Genomic DNA, 21,827 nt, shown 5'->3' on the forward strand with positions numbered 1-21,827 from the left:
GCTCTGAACATCCATGGCACAAAACTCTGCTGAAAGAACAGGTAATTCAGCTGAGGTGGAAATGCCTTCCCCAGTGGGAAAGCTTTATTTGGACTGTAGGGCTGTGTTGTGAAGACAGAAGTGCTGTTATCACACATACTCATCAGTCAAATCCAGACTAGACTAAGAGCAGGGCAGGTTGATGGAATACAAATCTGCTTACTGTGGGTCCAGAGCTGAATGATAAACTTGCCTGTGGCAGAATTAAAGGAAAGCTGCAGAGTGCCTGGAGGTAGCACTGCAAGGCAGTGACGTCTTTGTGACAGGTCTCCTTCCCTGCTTACATTCATTACTAAGACTTAAGTGGGTCTCAGTGTGACCTATCAGCTCCTATTCAAGGAGTAAAGCTGGTGGAAGATTTGCCTAAGGGCATAAATTCAAGAGCCAAGTGCAGTTTTTATTTTAAGACATTTTTAGCTGATTTTCAGCATTCAGTACTGAGGTTCTTCAGGTTGCAAAATGCTTGAAAGGCTGTTTAATTTCAAAATTACTTTCAGGAAGTATTCTCTTCAAGCAGAGAAGGACACAGAGACCATTGTCTTTAGACTGTAACATTTCCTAACTGTTTCTCTGCTCTTTATCAGTGTTTGTGAGACACCAGGAGGGCTTTAACTTGGGGTCAGATCTGTAAAAACTCTGGACCGTTCTACATGGGACATCATGAAGGCTCTACTAATCTGGATAGCAGAGTCTATCAGAGAGAAAACGTTATGAAAGAGCACAAAAAGCTCAGAAGAAGCACTGGCACAGGCTTCCCAGAGAAGTGCTGGAATCACTGTCCCTGGAAGTGTTCTAAAACCATGTAGATGTGGTGCTCAGACACACGGTTTAGTGCTGGGTTAATGACTGGGCTTGATGATCTTAGAGGTCTTCTCCAATCTCAAAGCTTCTATGCCTGTGCTTGGATCCCACACTGTGCATTTCACAGTGGCTTGGCCAGTTCTTCACTTGTTATTTCAAGTCTGAAAAAAGTCTGATCAAATCAAGAGTGATAAATTTCCCTCCTGCAGAGGCTAAAAGTGGTGGCAAGCCCCCAGCAGCCGGCGTGCCGAGTTCTCGGATCTGGTCAAGGCAAAGGGGCCCTTGGGGAAAGGAACAAACAGAACAGGTTCAGGGGAGGTGAGGAGCTGCCACTGAACTCTTCTGCTGCAAATCAAGTAGCAGCAGCACCTGCTTTGTACCCAGGGCACACCTGAGAGGGACCCTGTGGCCCTGAGCTGGGGATTGCTGGTCTGGGCAGGGAAATACAGAGAACTGCTGGCACAGATTGGCATCTTGCCTTCCAAAGTACACAGGAAAAAGGAAAAGAGTGAAGATCACATAAATCACTGTTGCTGTGGGGGACAGCTCCCTGAAAGGGGTCTCTTCTTTAGTCTGTGGGGCAGCAGTGGTGATAAAAGGCTAATAGAGATGGATGAATGTAATTGAGCGAGGTGAAAGAGAGGGGATGGGATGAAATGAAAGTGAAATGAAATGGGAAATGAAGAGGAATGGCAGGTGGGAGGAAGAAATTACGTATTCCCCTGAGCAATATTTTAGGTTATGGGTAGTTTGCTTCGTATCTAGGTGGGCCCCTAGCCCCCACTTCTAACTGAATCAAGGACAGTAATCTGAGAAATGAAACAGATGAGAAATAATAGGAAACAGGTTAGTAACCTGATGCTCAAACATGTGTTTTGTTTCTGGTCAGACAAATGGATCATATTGCTTCATGGTGGGAAAAAAAGTAATAATCCAGCCATGAGTGTTGGATGAAAAGATGCCATATCCAGGTCTGTTATGTGGGAAAGACCTCTGCACATTTCTGAATTAGGAATTAGAGGTACAAGTCAAACAAAGGTTAAAGGTTTAGCAAAGATCTGCAAAATGTGCCCACACAGGAATATTTGTCAAAACCGAGGATTTTTTCCCATGACTAAGCTGCTCTGCATACTATCCTCTCCCATGGCAGTGGTGCTCACACTCCCAGGTGAGACAAAGTAATTTGTGCTCCTCTTTGGCTAGTTCATTTTTCTGCTGGAAGGCAATGTGGGCTTTCTCTCCTCAAAGTCAGCTTTTACATGAAAAACATTCTCTCAGATGGATGTCTCCAAAAAAATCATGACCTCCAAAAAAGAACTGTTGGTAATTTTTTTCAGCCTGTCAGGGTTAAGCAGGACCATTTTCTACCTCTGCTCTCATCTGAAAGGCTCAGAGCAGCTTCTACTAGGGAGCCATGAAACCAAACTAAGGCAGGACTGTGTCCCTGTGGGAGCAAGAGATGTTGGAGTAGACCTTCCAAGCATCAGTGGTTTGAAAATCCCAGCTGGAGGGAGATGCACAAGCTCTGGTCACTTGGTGCTTGCACATGATTGTCCACACTTGACTGCAGGTCCCCTAATTCTGCTCTCTGCGACTCAGGGTCTGCTCTCACCAAAATTTCACTGATGTGAATCACAGATGAACCATCCTCAGTGATGACCTGAAATCCAGGAGCTCTCAGTTTTACTGCCAGGTCTGCTGCAGGTTTTTAGTTTCACCTTGGGCAAGTCTCAGCTCTTTTGAGTTTCAGTTTCCTGCCTGGAAAGCAGAGGATTCAGTTCCTTTCCTCAGAGCAGCATGGTTTTATAAAGTACAAATATTTGTGAAGTTAAGTGCTTTGACTGTGTAAGCCTCTGAGAGAAGAAACCATAAATATGTGTCAGGCCTATGATCTGAATTCAAACCAGTGAACTAGAAAAAGTGTTGACAGCCTGAAACCAACTGCCCTGTACACACATCTCCTTCTGTCTACCTGAAAGATTATTTGTGGAATGTGTTTCTATTTTTCTCTGACAAAAAAATAGAATACCAAGCAAAGAAGCATGACCCAGTTCTTTGTCAGGCAAGCTCTAAACCCTGCTTACTGGGATGTGACTGAGGTATTGATAAAAGAGAAGCTCATTTTAGGCCACAGTATTCATCCTGCCCTTGAAGAAGAAACAAAGCCTGCCACTTTCAGATGAAATGGATGTGCTTTCCAAGCCAAAGTATGTTTATCTCCTCCACAACTTCTCTATGATCTGTAATTATATTTGGACCAGCCAGTGAAACAGGTAAGTGGCAAATGAGGAGAGTTAGGAATGTAACTAATCATTTTATAATAGGAAAACATCCAGGCAGCACAGCACTGACAGTACCTGCAAACTCTGCTAATAGTCAATCAATAGGTCTGATAAGAGCATCACTCATCACAAACTGCTTCACCTTCAGCAATTTTTCATGGTCCTTTCTCTGTGTAGTGCCAAATATGGGTGCACATCATGCTGTTCCTCATGTTGGCCATAGGAGTGGACTTCCTTCAAGGTTTTGGTTTTGGTTTTTTATATAGCATATAGTATATTCAAAACAATATCAAGTCATACCACACTGAGCCTTTTATTACCAGAGATTTTTGGACAGAAGCACATAATCTAAGTTTTCTGAATCAATAGGCAGATGGCAGCTACCTCTTTTTTTTGGTATTTTTTTCCAACTTGTACATTTTAGATTTACAGAACTTGATTTCACACATCTGAAGAAACACTGACATAAATCTAAATTTATCTTTGATGCATTTACAAATATTCTTTTTCTTTTTTTTTTTTCATTTCCTGAAGTGTCTCTGTCTAGACTTCTGCCAAAAAGCAGGAACTTTCATTTCCTCCTCTGTTAACATAAACCTTTTAATGTTATGCAGAGAATGGCATGACTGTCACTTTCCCATGAGGATATGAGGACCATTCACTCCACCACTGACAGACATCTGCTCTCCACTGGCCAGGATAAGTAGCTCTGACATCTTCCTGCTACACACTGTGCTACAGCAAATATCCCTGAAATGCGGAATATTTGTGACTCTAGGCTTCTTGAATTCTTTTTTACTATTGTTTTCAACTTGGTTCCCTGAAACAACAAAGGTTAGTTGCATCTGCCTCTTAATTGGACTTCATGTTCTATCAGTCATTATTTTTGCAAAGGCCTTAATTGCCCTCTAAAACATTTTAATTAAAACAGCAATTTCTCGATGCCACGCTTCACGAGCGGATTTTTGCGGCAACTTCAAAGAGACGCAGATGTTTACTGAATTTGGTGGGACGGCATTGGAGGCTGCCTACTGGCAAAGAAAAATTCATAAACATCTCAAAGAAACTTTCCTGTGGTAATGACAACATTTCCTTCTGACATTTTAGCAAGTCTAATATTTCCCAATCTCAACAGGCATATTTCATAGGCACAGCACAGCAGCCTTATCTGCTCACAGGATGAGCCACGGCAGCAGCTCTGCTGTGGGGTAGAGACCTCCCAGTGGGGATACCTGGGGCTTTGGCAAAGGGTACCAGAGGCCACACATGGGTATGTCTGTGGGGCTCCTCTAATGGAGTGTCATTCAACTGGGAATAAGGAAACCAAAGTTCAATTTCTGCTGGATTTTCCACAGCTCCCCAGTATGATTGTGGGAGGCTGTTGAGCTTTGTGTGCCTCAGTTCCAGCTGGTAAAAGGGTGATAGCATGTCCTGGCTTTGAATAGACTTACCTGCTAGTCTATCTCCTAGTGCACCAAGGGGTGCTTGAGGGGGTCTTGGGATTTATAAAGAGCTGTGTGAGTAAAATTTAGAAATGCTAGGGGTTTATTTTGGAGGAGTTTCTCTTTACTAGTGGCAGCTGAGCCTGGAGCTGACCTTATAATCCATATGGGGGTAAGCAGGCAGGCAGTGTTCCCCTCTGAAGTGAGATGATGGTACTGGACACATGGCCATGGCAGACTACATCTAAAACAGAGTAGGGTCCAGGTATCTTCTGTGGTTTGGGCAAGTGGCTGTTCCCAGAAAATACCCAGCCTGTCCAGCTGAGCCACCAGGGAGGGTGGGCTCCATGTGCAAGGATCCTTTCTGTGCACAGAACCAGAATTCTTAGTGCTGGAAATGACCTCTAAAATCATCAAGTCCAACTGTTAACCTCACACTGCCATCTTCACCACTAAACCACGTCCTCAAGTGCCACATTGAGGCCTTTTCTTGAACATTCCATGGACAGTGATTCTACCACTTTCTGGGTTGTCTGTGTCTTCCCTGGGTACTCTTCACTCATATTTTTGAAGGGGGATAATTGAAGTACTTGGAAACAGCTTATCCATTTCCACTGTGAGCACTGGGAGAAGATCAGCATGGAAAGCCAGCATGGAATATGGCGTGACACGTCATGTAGCTGCTTTAATCTGCACTGTAATTACAGTGACAATTTCTGCCTCTTGAAGCATCAGGATTGAAGTGGTTACCCTAAAGGGGAAAGAGACTCAGTGGGAGACTTTCAACCAAATCTAGGATGGGAAGTGCAGCACTTCCTCTGCATTGGATTAAAAGTGATCAGCATGGCCAAAGGCATCCTGTGAGAGACAGGTAAGGAGGCTGAAAGGAAATTGGAAATATTAAAGGGATGAAGCTGGACTGAACAGAACTAGTTTTACAATTCCCTATTCCTCCTTCATTTGGTAGCATTAGGCAGACTGAAGGGTAGATTGTGCAGACTTGTGCGTGACAGCAAGACACTTTTCCACACCAATAAACCCCCTGAAATTAATTGGATTGCTCACAAAAGTGCCTGGGAATGTGAACTAGGCTCACACATTTCAGCCCTCAGATTTGATCTTTCTTCAGCAATGCCAGGGCCAGACTGCCTGGTGAGCAGCTACAGATCAGCCAGAAATGGGAGTTCAGCAGTGACTGGGTCAAGGTCTCTGTGGACAGATTCTTGCTGAGGAGCATCTCAGATCAGCTGAATTCACCATAGCAAGAAACAGACTGAAAATAAACTGAAAGAAACTATCCTGAAAGTGAAGGGATCAGCCACAAGTTTGTGCTTGCCACAAACTGCTGGGCATTTGCTATGCCATGGAATTGCTGATGTGAATGTTTTTAGCTGGTGGCAAATGAGAATTAGCCTGGCAATGAGGGAAACCTAAATTTAGGCAGTTCTCCCATGTGTGCTGTGGGGTAAGAGCACATAGCCAGGTGTCCACAGAGGCATGCTGAAGGTGAGGTGCCTGTTTGCCAACTGCAAATGGGCTCCTGAAACACCAAACTGTATGAAAAACTCCCCTCACATACCAGTCTGGAAAGAAGTAGCTTTGTTGTTGTTTCAAAGAATTAGTGAGCCAACAATGCAAAGCTTTGGAGGTGGTTACTGGGTTTTTACTGGAGTCTCTAGGAGCTATACAAAGTCTGAAGACATTGTATGTACAGTACATCTTTAATAAGAAGGGAGCTCACAGTCTACCAAACTCTGCCAAATAAACTTTTAATACATACTGTACTTCACTCAGTAGTTGTCCATCTCTTCTTCATGGAATATCTAACAGCTCTAAAAATATTTTCCTGGAGGAGGATAGAATTATCATCATTATATATCAATCAAGTATGGTTAATGAAGCAAAGCCAGCATGCTAGTATTGCACAAGGGGAAAAGCCTCCAGAACACAAAGTGGAACAACAAATGCCCTCAAAATTCTGCCGAAGGGAACAGGAAGCTCTGGATGCTGCATCGGTAGGATTCGTGTAGCTCTTAGGCGTCCTTGTACCACAGCAGGTTTGCTTTGCCTCTTCACTGCCACATTTCTCTCTCAAACAGGTAGGGAACTTCCAGACCATTGCAAAAAAGGAAAAAAAAAAATACAGCAGCTGCAGAAAAGTGTGGTACTATTCAATTTCTTGAAGAGTGAGGCTTTTATTTCAAAATATCATATATTAATATATATATATTTCTATATATATATACTTTAACTGGTATAAAGTAAATTGTAGATCCAAACTTATACTGTTGCTTGTACTTTGCAATCTCAGAAACTTTAGCAAAGGAACCACTTTCTTCATTTTTTATTTTCAGCTGTCAAAAATCAGGGCCATTATTTCCACCGAATCCTTTCTTTCACACAGTAAAGCCACTGTTGTTTTCTGGTAAACAGTCAAAGTGCAAATAAGAAATCCATTTGGCTTGGAAATGCTGAGATGGTTTTAAACTTTCAATACTTTGTCCTCATAAATCAGCCAGGCTTTCACTGTCTCCATGCAGACGTGGGCGCTCTGTTAAGTCCTTGGGTGGATCTGCAGTGAGAAAATGGGAAAGAGTCAGTTATGCATAATATGTTATTTTTTAAATATAGTCTTTTGGAAAAGAAAGACCCAGGCTCTGTGGGATACAGCTGATTGATATAGCTGAGTTTAAATGCAATACCAGAGGGGTGTGTGTCTTTTAGCGCTGCAGGGGTGTAAAAATATGCAAGAGACAGATCCTGAGTGAGATCCTGCCTCTGCCTTGGGAGAGACTGGATGTGCTTTAAGCACCTGGGCTGGTGGTGCTGGACATCACAGGATGTCTTGGTTTGGCAGGGACACCTTCCACTACCCCAGGTTGCTCCAAGCCCTGTCCAACCTGGCCTTGGACACTTCCAGGGGTGAGGCAGCCACAGCTTCTCTGGGCAGCCTGTGCCAGGGCCAGATTCCTTTACAGGGAAGAATCCATTCCTAATATCCAATCTAAACCTCCTGTCTGTTAGTCTGAAGCCATTCTCCCTCGTGCTGTCCCCTAATGCCCTTACAGAGAGTCTCTCTCCATCTTCCTTGTGGGAGCCCTTCAAGCAAGAAGGACGAGCCAGGACAGATTCACCCCAGCCTTCCACCTCCCCTTCCCAGAGTGATTCCAGTGACTTCTGCTGGACAAGACAGGCAGGAGCATCCATCCACCTTTCAGGTTTGTTTGGAACCCCTCCAACTCACTTCCCCAGAGTGCAGGGCCACGGCAGCTACTCCATCTCCTCAGCCTGTGTGAGATAACACACCCTGCCACAGACCAAAACCCATCCCTCCTTGTGACCACCACCAAAATTGACCTGAGTGCTGCACTAATGCTGCAAGGGGAAACACCAATGCCCAGGAGTTTTTTTAGGATGCTGAAATAAGAGCAACTGTCCCACAGCAGAAATAGTGCTCTCAAGGAAATGCTTTTGTTATGCTTTTGCTGTGCTGGTTCACCCAGATGAACACCATGAGGGGTTCAGCCCTTTGCCAGGCAACTGGGTCAGCATTGAAACTCACATTGACTTAAACATGGTCAGGCTTGGCCATTAAATCAGGGCTACAGATTATTATCTAACTATAAATTATTATATCTAATTATAAATGATTAAACACAGCAGTAAATATTAGAGCAAGAGAGATTTACATGAGATCCAGCTGGTTCAAATGGAATCAAACTGAATCCCACCACTTAAAACTGAAACAAATGGTTTAAACCAGATTAAACCAGTTGAAACCAGTTGAAACCAGATTAAAATGGCTAAAACAGGATAAAAATGGTAGCCATCAGTTTAAACCAGTTCAAACCAAATCAAACCTATCAAAACCAGTTCAAACTGCTCAGAACCAGTTCAGATGGGTCAAAGCTTGTTAAAGCTGGTTAGAACTGATCAAATCAGGCTGTAGCAGAAGGCACAGGCTGAGAAACTCGAGAGGGGCTTTGAGCTGAGCTCCTCTGCCCATTCCCAGCTGACCAACACAATAATTTCCATGATCCAGAATATCAGCAGCATCCAGCCCGAGCTGCTGCTCTTCTATTTCCACTGGTGCCAGTTGCTGTGCTGGAAGTGGCAGGGTGACCTCCAGCAGGTTCTAGCACAGCTCCAAGGACCCCACATTTTTAAGGAAAGCACTGAAACTTCTTAAATAAATTAAAAAAAAAAGGAGTGACAAGGGATTAAATGAACATTGAAACCGCTCCAGAAATTGAATGACAATATTATTTCCTTCCAGTGTTTGTCACCTGCCTGACCATCAATAGAAAACAAATCCATTTAAGGAAGCTGTGAGCTTTATAACTTTGGCTTTAAAAACTTAATTAGTGAACTTTGCTAAAGGGCTGAACACAGAAATAAATACATGAAAAGGAAGCAATGAGGAATATGCTGGTAAAGACTTCACTGAGTCTGTTGTCCACCTCTTTCTGACACTAATCAATGTTAATCACATGTGAGACCCAACTGAAGTTATGCACTAGCCTAGAAAATGATATCTATTGTGTATATCCATGTATTCAGAAATATAAATGTAAATATATCCATATACATATATGTATATATATAAAAACATACACTATATACATATATGTACATATATAAAAAACATACACATATGCTTATATGTGATTTAATTTATTGTGGGTCTGGAAGAATGTACTAATGGGTACCTTAATCCCAAGAGTCATAAATGGGAATGTTTTCCATGTCAGGACAGCAGCTAATGTAAATGTATTAAGTGTAAGGAAAAGGCTTCATTAAAACAGTTTACAGCCTATGGAGATTGGCTGTAGCCTTCTGCCTAATCACCACAAAGAGAGCTGGGATGTTGACTGATTTGTCTTGTTTCTTCTGCCTTCTTAAATTCCTTAACTACTCAAATTAGACACACATGGCCCAGTCTTGGAACCTGGATTCTGGTCAGGGCAGATTACATTGTAATCTCATTCACTGCTGCTGTCTGAAATGGCAAAACAAAGAGAGAGAAAAAAAAAAAAAGCCTGTTTTAGGGTTTTAGGATCTGATTGCTTTCATTATTTTATATTTATGTTCTAGAGTTGACACAGTGGTACGGATTGGAGCAGAGTTCCAGGGACTAAGAAGCAGAATTTCTCCTTAGAAAATGCAAGAGACAGTTGCTGAGCACATCATGTCATGTTGCCTTTGTCAATTGGGTTCTGTAATGATATTTTACAGCAACAAAGCAAAATTCTACTGGAAGCAGCACCATAAGGTACTCCCCTCACTAGCTAATTAAAATAACTCCTGTGGGTAAATGAAGAAATATTTTTTCAGTTATGAGCACTCACTCTGCAAGTATTTAATTCAAATGAAATACAATAATGCATACTGAATAGATTGGACCATACATCTGCATATTAATGAAGCTCCTAAATTTCTAGCAATCACTTCCATTGCCTTAAACTAGTTTATGTGATGAGGACTGGGGGAGTTAAGAGAAGGACAGCTTCACTGAAGAAAGAAAATGCAATTCCTCAATTATATAACTTGTAGACAGATTGCAGAAGGGCTGAATTATTGTATAAGATACTTCATGCTGCCTCTTAGTTCTACATCACTTTCTTCCATTTTAACTCCCCACTTTCCTCACTGGAAAGGACATGCAGTGAATTTGTGGCCGAGGATTTTTTAATTTAACTGCAAGGCACACTCATTAGGAAACAGCTTTTCAGTGGTGCTGCAGTGGAAGAGATCAGCTGTGGGCACAGAGAGATTTGGAGGAACAGCACCACAGAAAGAAACTGAGTCAGGGAATCCCAGTTCCCTCCTTCCTTCCTCCTTTTCTCTGGGAGGTGACAAAGAGATCACATGGATCTTGTTTTTGGGGGGCACTGATTGCTTCCTACAAAGAAAACCTCCTAAGTCAGTAGGTGTCCTGATAATTTAATGTGTTGGTGTGGCAGAAGGCTCTGCTCCAGAAATGAGGGTTGCAATACAAATAATTCATCCTGGGGTAGGTCCTGTGGAGGGAAAGAAAAGGATTCAGGTGCCAAGGGGATCAATTAGGGTAAAATCTCCTCCTTCAACAGGAGGCCTAGAAGACATGAAAAATGACTGGAGTTGGATTGGAGAGAAAGGAAAAAGTCAGGAAATCACAACACTATGCTGCACATTCCTGTGAATTAGCAGCTGGGCATGAGTATGTAGAATTTCTTATCAAACAGGGAAAAAATACTGAAAATTCGCTCTTTTTCATTTAGCAGATTTCAAAAGCCATTTTCCAATTCACAGAAAATGAAAATCTATATATTTATAAAAGCATTTTAAGTTGACAACCACGTAATTTTCTTGGAAAAAAATTCGATTGCGATATGAAAATTCGTTAATTAAAATTTTTGAATACAGGTATAGGTGACAGTTTAAAGACAATGGTTGTGAAACAATCCCACAACGCAAAAGAAAAGCTGGAGTCTCTTTCTGGAAAACACTTTTATTCCCAAGGTGATCCCATAGTGGGAGTTTAGGCAGCTCATTCCCACCCTCCCTCTGCCTGTTCCTGGCACAGTGTGGTGAAAGATGTTGTCACCTGTTGGCCTGTGCTCCCTGAACCTCAAGAGCATCTCAAGAGCCCATCACTGATGAGTTCATGGGGCTGGAGTCCTCTGCTCCAAAGCACTTTTACAGATGTGCTAATCCAGATGTGGCCTGGAACAGCCAAGGAATGGATTTGGGATCCAGCAGATCCCTCTGAGCTCATGTTCTTCCCTTTAGCCACCAGAAAGGGACTCAGGGATGTGCATCGGGGGTATTTTGTGGTGACAAACTCTGTAAGAAAGTGATCTGGCAATTCAGCAGCTCCAACCTGCTGATCACCAAGCCTGGACCCAGCTGACCAGCCTGATCCATCTGAATTTTCACCCAGTTATGGCCAGAAGCACTGGGTGATCATGACAGTGGTCTTTAAGGCTTTTACAACAGGCATGGTTATGGAAAAGACATGGGTGAGCAGCCATTAGTGATTCCCTTTGCTGTTAAGACCTCCTGGGTGCAGACAGAAAGGAAACTTACTCTGGTGGTCTTGATTTTATTGCCAGTTGCACACATCCATCCAGAATTATCAGGCAACGTCTTACATTCCTCTCCTTCTAGGCAGGGCTCCATCTCACACCACCACTTCCCAATCACTATAGAAGCTAAAAGAGAAAAGACAATGTTTACAACTATGTTACAATGACCAAATCTAATTAAATAATATCTCAAGGGTCTAACACTGCAGTTAAAAGGCAGAGTGTCCCTTCAACTGGAGTTCAGCTGTAAGGATTTCACATTTAATTACTTGTTTGGCATCCTGTATTGCCTAAGACAGTGCACTGCTTGCCACAGCCTCCTCACACAGCAGATCCTGCCTGCTCCCGTGCTGTGGCTGCAGGGAATGCTGTGATGGCAGCAATTCTGCTGCAGACCAAAGGACCATCCATCCTCACAGCCCCTCTCCCTGAGTGCCCATCTGATTTGCACAGACATGCACAAGAACAAGGCAAGTCTGAAGGGATTGTCCTCAGAATATTCTCCAGGACTTCTGGTTCAGTGTACTCCACATGTCTGCTTTGTTTCAGGACCTACAGCTGGATTTTTTTTTTATTTTTTTTTTTTAACCAGAAATCTGTCCAGAATTATTTGAAGCCATGGAGACTTTTGGCTTTCCCAATAAGCTATCACAGGGAGCACCACAACTAGAAACAGAGGGTAAGGTAACTCTGCAGCAGAAGCTGCTTGTTGAAACACAATTATGAATTTTATAGAAAGCACATTATCTCTAAAAGTAACTTTGAATTTCCAAATATTTAACATTGTAAATAATGGCAGTGTTTGGACCCAGTTGTTTGAATTTAATTGGCACATATGTTTACAACCTTGAATGTACCTTAATGAAGTTTCTTGCCTGGGAATTGGTATCTGACTATATCCTTAGCTGTATCTTAATGACATTTTTTGTCTGGGGATTTTGATAAACTTTAGCTAACCTTGCAAGTGTGAAGAGTTGGCTCATGAGTGGCTCTTTCTGTGGTTTGCTTTCTCTGGCAAGAATTAATTTCATGGTTGCACTCAGGAAGCCTGTCAAAGCTTTTTGCATAGTCACTCAAAGAGAGATGCTTAACCCATTCCTGTCATCCCTCATGGCTGCTTCAAGCCCACAAAATACCTTTGAAGCAGCTGTCTTATACATACATGTATATATTTATATATACATACACCAGCTGACTGCCATTCAGCTCTGGAAAATGCCCTGTTGTGCATGCATTTATTTAAGGACATTACAGGCTTATAATTAAATTCTTAAATACAAAATTGAGTAGAATATTTCATTTTGAGGGGCCCTACAAGGATCATATGGATCTCAGTGTTGTCTTTCTGGGTTCTTCCCACAGCTTATATCTGATTTTTATCATATAATATATCATTTCTCAATATATACAAGACACAAAGCCCTTTACACCTGTGCTGGCAAGGCAGTTTAATGATGCTACTCACACACCTGTTTCAGAAGGGTAGCATTAATGCTGCTAACAGCAGAGAAAAAAGATCTCTCTTTGCTGTGCATGAAAATGAAAGAGGGCTGAATCTGTGCTCTAATAATAGACTGTGCAGTGGGCAAACTGAAAAACCATATCCTGCTAAATACTGGCCTGCACAGCAATCATCAGAGCAGAGCATCCTCAGGATGTGTGAGAAGAATCCATGGAATCAAAAGTGATGCTCATGATTATGTACTAGGAGCAGTGCTGGAGCATTAAATAACCCCAGAGAAGGATCCTACAGTGCAAGGTACTAAACCCCACAAACCTGAATGCCCTGGCCTGGAGTTTACCCTGTAAAGCAGAGATGTGAGGTGAATACAGACTGAGAAGCAGCATGGAGAAGCAATGCTAATCATAGCAACTAAAATGATTTCACTACTTTTTAATGTTGTTAAATACAGCCCAAGTATTCAGATCTTGACCTTGAAAAATAATCAAATGCAAAGGCAGTGCTGAAGTTTAACAGCAACTGACTCATGTAGTGGTGTACAGGTTTTAGCATATACACACATATTATCATGGATTTATGATCACAATTGTGCAATTACAGCCAAGTGCCCCCCCAGTGAGCACCCTCACCTGGACTGAAGACCAGGCTCCTTTTATAATGGGGGAAATTTGCAGATGAAAAGCTCCTCTTTGTTTCTAAGTTGTATGTAGGCAAAATCCTTTTTAAGTCTGAAGCACTACAAAGCTCACTGTGGTCTAGTCCTCAGCCCCATACCATGGCAGTGGCATCCAAAACCAAAGAAAATTACTTTCTTTGAATCTTGTGTTTATAGGTTTTCTTTCTATTAAGAGCCTTTTAATCTTTAGGACCAGTTGTGTTTCTTGGGTACTGCTGATCCTTTGAGTTCTACTTGATTTCAAAGTTTGACACCTCCAGCTCTGTTCAAAGAGGGAGGAAAACACTTTAAAATGAATCACAGCATTTGAGACTGGGCCCACCTGTAGGAGGAGGGGAGGAAACTTCCTCAGGGAAAGGATTCAGCTTTTCTATGTTTATGTCACTTTCTAGGTTATGTCACTTTGAGATGAGCTGAAGCAGTTGGGTCAAATTGCTCAAATTAAGATGCTCCCCCTTAGGGTGGTTTTTATTCAAGAACTCCCAGATCCTGAGGAACCTGAGCTTCTCAGTGACCCAAACCACTCATGCTGGGTGAGAATCAGAGATCCCTGTTAATCACCAGCAGCACAGGCTGTGAGTGCTCACATCATGCTGAATGAGACACCTGTAGCATTCTGGAGTGCTTCTCACTGTGCTCTTCTCACTGCCTGGGGAATACACAAGCACAGGAGTTCCTCCATGCTAGGCTGAATTGACTGAAACAGATCCCTCTGCCATGGGGAAAGGAAAAGGATGTGGAACAGAAGGGACTTGACTATTCCTGCTTTGCTTGTGTTTTGTTTCAGTGCTTTTTTTTTTTTTTTTTTTTTTTTTGTTATCACATTCTAGGTTAAAAAAGGGATTGTTTATATCTGAACTATTTTCAAGAAAATGCCGCTTTTATAAGAATATTTAACTCTAAACATATCACCCATGGAGCTGGGAACAAAAGCAACTTTCTTCAGGAAATTCTTGAGGTTTCTTTTTCAGCCTAAATCATGCTTTTCTAAAATATTTGTCTGCAAAGCCATGGAATAATTTTGAGCAAAATATTTAACTTTTGATGTATTTAGTCTGCATGGACTAACACACACAAAAAGCATTTGGTTAAAATGGCATTTGCAAATCATGGGCTCCAAACAAATAAACTACAAATAAGAAATCTGAAGATCAGCTAGAATATAGGGAAAAAGCACTAAAATAGCTTATATTTTATCATGTTTACATAATTCTATTGCATTTTAAAATACATTTGTTCCCAAACATAATGCCCAAAGCCTTAGGCAGCTGCAGGGAACTGCCAGTTTAGGCTGGATTCAGCCTTCAAAGTTCACAAGAACCTTTGGAGGTTGCACAAGGGTAGTGACCATGCTCTGATTTGCTCCTGTGCATCATCTAGAACACAAAGTTTTTATGCATGAAGGCAGCTGGCTGGGGAAAAGTTTACCCCTTGAATCTCAGCATCAAAATTAAGGGCCAGTAGAAATGCACTGAACACCTTCATATATCTACAGCTAAAAGATCAAATCAACATGGAAACATTAATTGTTCAATCATCCTCCTCTTGAGTCAAACAAAGTTTGATACACAATCCATTTGATTAAAGATGCCTGTTGAAACACCTGAATTTATTATGTTTCACATTTCTCAGTCTTCAAGTTCTTGCATTAAACTGAAGCTACTCAGTTCTTCAAAGCTGTTTTACAGGTGATTAACAGGACATGGACAGAGAAAATGTGCACACACAGCCCAGACACAGGCAATTGCTTCTGTTATTTTTGTTACTCCTGTCTGTAGAGAAAATGCAAATTCTTTTTGTTTTGTTTTGTAGATAAAATTCTCCTTAACTTTTCTGCATTTGTATTTAGGAAATTGCTTTAACAATATGACAGAGTCCATATTGGAAAAAGTATAAAGACATTATATTTAACAATGTAACAATAAGACCATCCTCACAGAGTAACAGATAACTTTAATTCATGTTTATGGAATACCCTGAAATATGAAACAAAGTATCATCATGCATTTTTCAACAGTTTAGAGGGAACATGCTATGTATCAAAATGTTCCAAGATTGCTTCTGCAGTTGCCATTATAAAGCCACAGCAGCTCTCTTTTTGCCTGTGATAAAGTGGGCACGTTTTGTTTACATAGAAATAGAATACAAAGGAATGCAGATATTAGATTGTGGTTCCTCCTGGTCATAGGTGTTGTGTTCCTGCAAGGAATAAGCAGCTAATTTTCAAAGCCAGTATGACACTCATTGCAGGATGGGGAAGTTTTCCCTGTAAGTACAGAGCATTCTGTTTTAATCTCATTTCCACCAGTGAAGATTGATATAAATAAAATTTAAATAGAGAACACATTTCACAGATGTCAGAAGTGAAAAAGACTTTGTCAGCTTAATGAAAAGATATCAATTTTCTCCACTTTATTCAATATATTGTGAGTCATTTTCTAAATGGATTAGATTAAAGGAAAGTTCAAACTCCCTGTGAGAGATTCTTGCGCTGATGGAGGTTTTGGCAATAGCAACAGCACAGAGGTGGGTAAAATTTTTCAAGCAGTTTGTCTTTTTTTTTTTTTTAGAAAAAAAGATTATAAACTAGAATGGTAAAAACTGTAACCTTGTGCTCACCTATTCCTTATACAACAAAATCTCAGAGAATTGAATGAGACATGCAGTTTCTCTTAGTTTATTGGGATGTCATGAGGAGCAGAATGAATTACAGGGGTGGGAACACACTTTCTGGGAGGCTGAGAAAACTGGACTGAAAGAAAGTGTCATCTGAAGGGTTATGTATTTCATAAACAGACTGAGATAGCAGCCACTCTGGGAGCTGTAGAGAAGAAATCTGATAAGTTAAAGAATACAAATCCGAAACAAAAGATTTCAGGTTGAATATTGGTACCTGGGAAAAATGTGGGATGTTTCCTACAGGGAGTCCAAACTATCAAACTCTCTGCTTTAATTCGATCTTACTCAATTTTAGAAGTATCAATCTAATGTTCCTGCAGTGCAATGCTTCACAGACTTTGATAACAGACCTCTCATAGCTCTGGGAAAATGGACATTTCTCCTGTTTAAAATACAAGTACAATGCAATCAGTCTAGCAAGTGGTGTCTCACATCTCTAATTGCCTCAAATTCAGTCTTGCTGAGTTAATTCAATATTTTTTAATTGTAGTAAACATTAAAAAGACATCAGCATCCTAAACTGTTTTTTTTTTTCCTGAACACTCTGATCTTTGTGATACTCTCCAGGCTTTTCAAAAATGTTCTATTAATTCACTGATAGAATTGAAAGAATTGAAGATCTTAATTTTTTTTCCATTCAGAATTCCTGGTTCTCCATTACAAAATATTCAGCAGCTAGAGTAAGATATTTTTAAGGGTGTATTACATGTCTGAACAATGCTGTGGGCTGCACCATTAAATATGAAAGGGCAGATTAAATGCAAGGAATCCATGAACAATTTCCTTTCAATACCTGCATAAACCAGCAAATAAGGGTGCTAATTCGACAGCATGGGAAGCCTCACTAGAGAAAAACCACTTACACTGCCATCTCCTAGCAGCCAACATACTGCTATTAAATTAGGAAATTAATAAATTAGGAAAAATGACTTAAACATGTTGTGTGCATCCCTCATAACAATATGACCAATAGAGGTGGGGGTGGTTAATGGCCTGAGAAGCAGAAACTCCCAAGGTTTGTTTAATCCCAGCTTTCCTTCTCACCTTCTCTTGTACTACAGGTAAATCATCTCCTTGCTATACCAGTTTGCCATTTGCAATTTTATTTACTTAGAGGATGAGTTATTCTTGCTGTGTTTCCTTGTACGTGGCCCTCTGCCTCTTCTGTCCTGCTGAACTTTAACACTGAATTGCAGCAGTTTGGGAGTGACATTTTTTCTCCAATTGTACAATTTGAAGAATGGGTTTCTCAGGAACTATGAAAATAAATCATAACATTAAAATGATGTGAAGTGCTGTCAGAAAGTCCTTAAGCACATTCCTGCCTTTGAGCTGAATGGAGATGGTCTGTTAAGGAGCAAATTTCACATAAAATCTTCGATTTTGCCAAGGAATTTCTTGCCCTCAATGCTGTTCAGATTGGGAGTGTCAACTGCTGCAGCTTTGTCATTTTTCCATGTCCTTTTCTTTGCACTTCTGGAAACAAATGCTGCTTAGACACGTGGCTGAGGGGCTCCCACAGCTGACATGGGACCAGGATTCCTCATGGGCAGCATCTTGGTGAGTGAATGTGCATCATCACTTTCCTGAGTCCATGGACAGTGACAGCACCCAGCTCCTTTGGGCAGCTGTAGAGTGTGCCCAGCTGTCCAGGGCTAAAACACTGGTTTGTTAGCACACAGGTAAAGCACCCAGAGTTTAAGGAGAACTGTAGAATTTGCATAACCATTTGCTGAGCTGGGAAGGTCTCAGCAGCAACGACAAAGAAAAGAAATCAAAATGTTCCTCAGCCGCTCACGGCTCAACTTGTGAGATCTTTTCAAAGTCTGGGATTTTAGGAAATACAAAAATGAAGCCAGCAAGAAGCTGTCAGGCTGGGAGGCCTCTTGTGGCACTCCTTCAGGAGATGCCAGCAGGTCCCAGGCCAGTTGTGCTGGCAGCTGGCTCTCAACCCTGTTCTCATTTGATAATCCTGTACTCAAAAAGTGTGGCAGGCTTTTTTAAGTGTGTAATTATTCCACATTCCACTGAACTCAGACATGACTAAAGCTTGAGACTTTTTCTCTGAAAGTCATGGATTATAGTTGATATTCTAACAGGAGCCTCAGCACATTATCTGTCAGGAAACTGGATTTCTGCAAAGGAAAGGCAGAGCAAGGCTCAACAAAACAGATTTTTGCAGATATCTGTGGCAGAGAGAAAGGACAAGAAATGATAAAATAAATCATGTATGATAAACTTGTCTCCCCAAAAGTGCACAGTGTATTCTATGACCTTCCAGAGTGCTAGAACACAGTCCTATATTTTTTCTTGGAATTTCCTGAATTCTTGCACAGCAGCATATATCCAAGGCAGACATCAAGCTGCCAACTTTGTTTATGGTTTTAGGTGTGTGAGTTTATTGGTAGTTGAGATATTGCAAAGGGAGTGGGGCATTTGAGAGCAGCCTGCTGGCACTAATGAGTGCTAATGAGGCTGATGAGAACATGAAATCCAACATTCAGGGAGCTGATGGGAATGTGGGTGACTGAGGACCCCCTCCCAACCTGTCTGGGGTTCTTTTGTAGGTTAGGGACACCCATGGCTTCTATTTATTACTAAAGTTTGGAACTGAATCCACTCTTCCCTACAGAACAAGGCTGACTGCAGGCTGCTAAAGTATTTCTGCAATGAAGCAATGTTATTTATACCCTCTTTGAATGGCTTCAGATAACCCAGTGAGAGTTTAATCTTATTGTTATACACTTAATGAAATGCCAAAGAAATGCAACATATTTGTATATATTTGGAAAGACTGTAGGAAACTACCTATAAATATTCACAGACATGTTTCTGACCAGAGTTGAGGACTAATCAAAGAATTATCTCCATGCAATGGTAATTTTTCAGGAACAAAAATTCATTAATGAAGTAAATGAATGAGTTGAAATGCAGAGGGAGAAGTGCCAGTCTGTGAGCTGTGAGATGAAGATTAGGGGTGTACACAAAGGTTTGTGGGTGGCCTTGGAGTGCTATTCCTCCAGTAGCTGCTGGGATTGCAAATCTCATATATATATATATATATATATGTAAATATATATATATATGTAAATATATATATGTAAACCAACAATCTGTGTTTAGTGTGTTATCCAACAGTTACTGGAGAAGCAGGGGGAAAAAAACCCTCAGTTTTTGCAGAATTCAGACCAAATCTGGTGTCTGTAAAAGCTGCCATTTGCTCAAACATGAGCTCCTGTGCTGCTGGTGTTGGGTTTGGGGATGTGGAAGGGAAAAGCTGTGAAATGGGCTCAGGAGAGTGAAAGTCTATTGTGAAATTTTGACTGAACGAGGTGCCAGAATCACAGCCTGGCAGCAAAGCACTCCATGAAAGAACACTGGAAATGAATAAATTATATAACTGTAATGCATTTATAAGGCATAACAAAGCATGCATAATATATTGGAGGGTTATCAGTTATGAAATTAAATTCTGGTGTACCACTTGGGTATAAATTGTGTTTTACCAAGTGTACATTAGCAGAGAAACTCTTGTTAACAGATTCCTGTAATACATAGAAAATTCCTCCATTGAATCTACAGAAATTATTAGGGTGTGATGTGATTATCTGTCATTAGTCAATGAAAGACACCTTTTTATTTGTTAGGTTTTTTTTTTGGTGGTTTTTTCTTTTTTTTCTTTTTCTTTTCTTTTTTTTTTTTTTTTTTTTTTGTGTGTGTACTCTTTTCCAGTGAAAAATGGTTTGTGTTTAGGCTTTCATTTTGAAATGCAAGCTATTATACTGTCCCTCTCCTTCTCTGTGAAAAAAGCTAAGTTCTCTGTGCTTTAAATGCCCTGGCACAGGGTGCCCAGAGCAGCTGGGGCTGCCCCTGGATCCCTGGCAGTGCCCAAGGCCAGGCTGGACAGGGCTTGGAGCAGCCTGGGACAGTGGAAGGTGCCCTGCCCATGCCAGGGGGTGGAATGAGATGGGCTTTATAGGTCCCCTCCAATCCAAACCATTCTGTGATTCTGTGGTTCCATGTTTCTGCTAAAATCTGGATGTCCTTTATAGGTCCCCTCCAATCCAAACCATTCTGTGATTCTATGGTTCCATGTTTCTGCTAAAATCTGGATGTCAAGGAGTCTTTGGGAAAAGAGACTGCAAAGAGGTGTGAAGTACAAGAAGCCATCTGCTGCTCTCCCCTTAAAAAGGATGGAGAGAGGATAATAATCAGAACTGGAAGATTCCTGGAGCAAAATCCCAGGGAAGGGTGGGAGCTGCCCTTTGCTGGTGTCTGCACCCACCAGATATTTCAGTCCAGGTACAGAAATTTGTTTATTCAGCTCTCCACCAACCCAAGCCCACCCTGCACAGGGTCAGGTGCCCTGTGCTCTCATTGCAGGGAGGATTCCACATGAAAGGAAAACCAAGGGAGGTTCATTGTTCAAATGATGGCATTCTGAACTTGCAGTGGTGTTTGCTGCTTCATGCACAGCGGTACTGAAAGACAGAGCCTGCAAAATTCCTGAGGAGGTGGTTGAGTTAACTTGCAATTATCCCTGCTGGGAAAAGACAATAAGGTCCAAATTCTCTTCCATGAAGTGGGAATTGTTGTGGTAGAAATAATGCACCTTTAGAGCACTCCTATCTCCACAGTGCAGAAGAGCACATTTTAAAATCTGTGTGGAGGAAGTTGTTTTCAAAGGTCAAGTTAAATGAGCCAACTGGAACTACACAAGGTAATTACTGATTTATTAAAGGTGTTGTATTTATTCAGCTATCTTTGTTCTGTGATGTAAGACAAGTCTAATTTTGTTTCAGAGATTAAAGGAACATTTGTTTTTTGTAAACAAATCCCTAGCTGCTATTACAAATTACATCATGCATAATCTTGACATGATAGATTGGGAGATATTTCAGTGCAACAATGCCAGTGCAATTGGAACAAGAACTGCAAGACTGAACAAAAATTGATGAATTGAGCACATGATATTTTGTATTTCATATCATAGCTTAATTACTGCTTCAATATGCATGGAATAAGAGAAGTAACTCAATTATAAAAGCTTATCAGCAAGACTTACAAATAGTGAAATTCAAGTGTGGATATTAAACTGACCTTAACTGACAAGCTTTCCTTTGAAATTATGTTTTCCTCCAGTGCTCATAATGCTTATTTACTCTGAGACCTTTTACAGAGCTGAGAAGTCTTTTAATGGGCACTTGAAATTTCATGGCCACACTGCTATTGGCACAGCTCATGTCTTTTTGCCTCCATTCCATTTAACTCTGAGTTGTATTATTTTAAAAGATCAAAACTCACTACCATTCACTGTGATATTTTTCCTCCCTTTTTTTGTTTTTTTACCCTGGAAGAGGCCCTGGATTTCAGTTCTTC

At 41.1% G+C, this 21,827-nt stretch overlaps 1 protein-coding gene across 2 annotated transcripts in view; it reads right to left on the reverse strand.

Annotated features, from left to right (window-relative positions):
* Positions 1-3,411: 3,411 nt before the first annotated feature.
* Positions 3,412-21,827, reverse strand: part of TAFA1 (TAFA chemokine like family member 1) — a 212,543-nt gene continuing 194,127 nt past the window's right edge. For both annotated transcript variants that reach the window (XM_071439380.1, XM_071439379.1), the window contains exons 4-5: positions 11,633-11,757; positions 3,412-7,136 (exon numbers count right to left, since the gene is read on the reverse strand). In XM_071439380.1, the coding sequence (XP_071295481.1) occupies positions 7,119-7,136; positions 11,633-11,757 (143 nt within the window). In that variant the 3' untranslated portion in view covers positions 3,412-7,118. The remainder of the gene's footprint in view (positions 7,137-11,632; positions 11,758-21,827) is intronic.

This window comes from Agelaius tricolor, unplaced genomic scaffold, assembly GCF_023055355.1.
Source record: "Agelaius tricolor isolate 1412-34295 unplaced genomic scaffold, bAgeTri1.0.p SCAF_14, whole genome shotgun sequence".
Classification (NCBI taxonomy): domain Eukaryota; kingdom Metazoa; phylum Chordata; class Aves; order Passeriformes; family Icteridae; genus Agelaius; species Agelaius tricolor.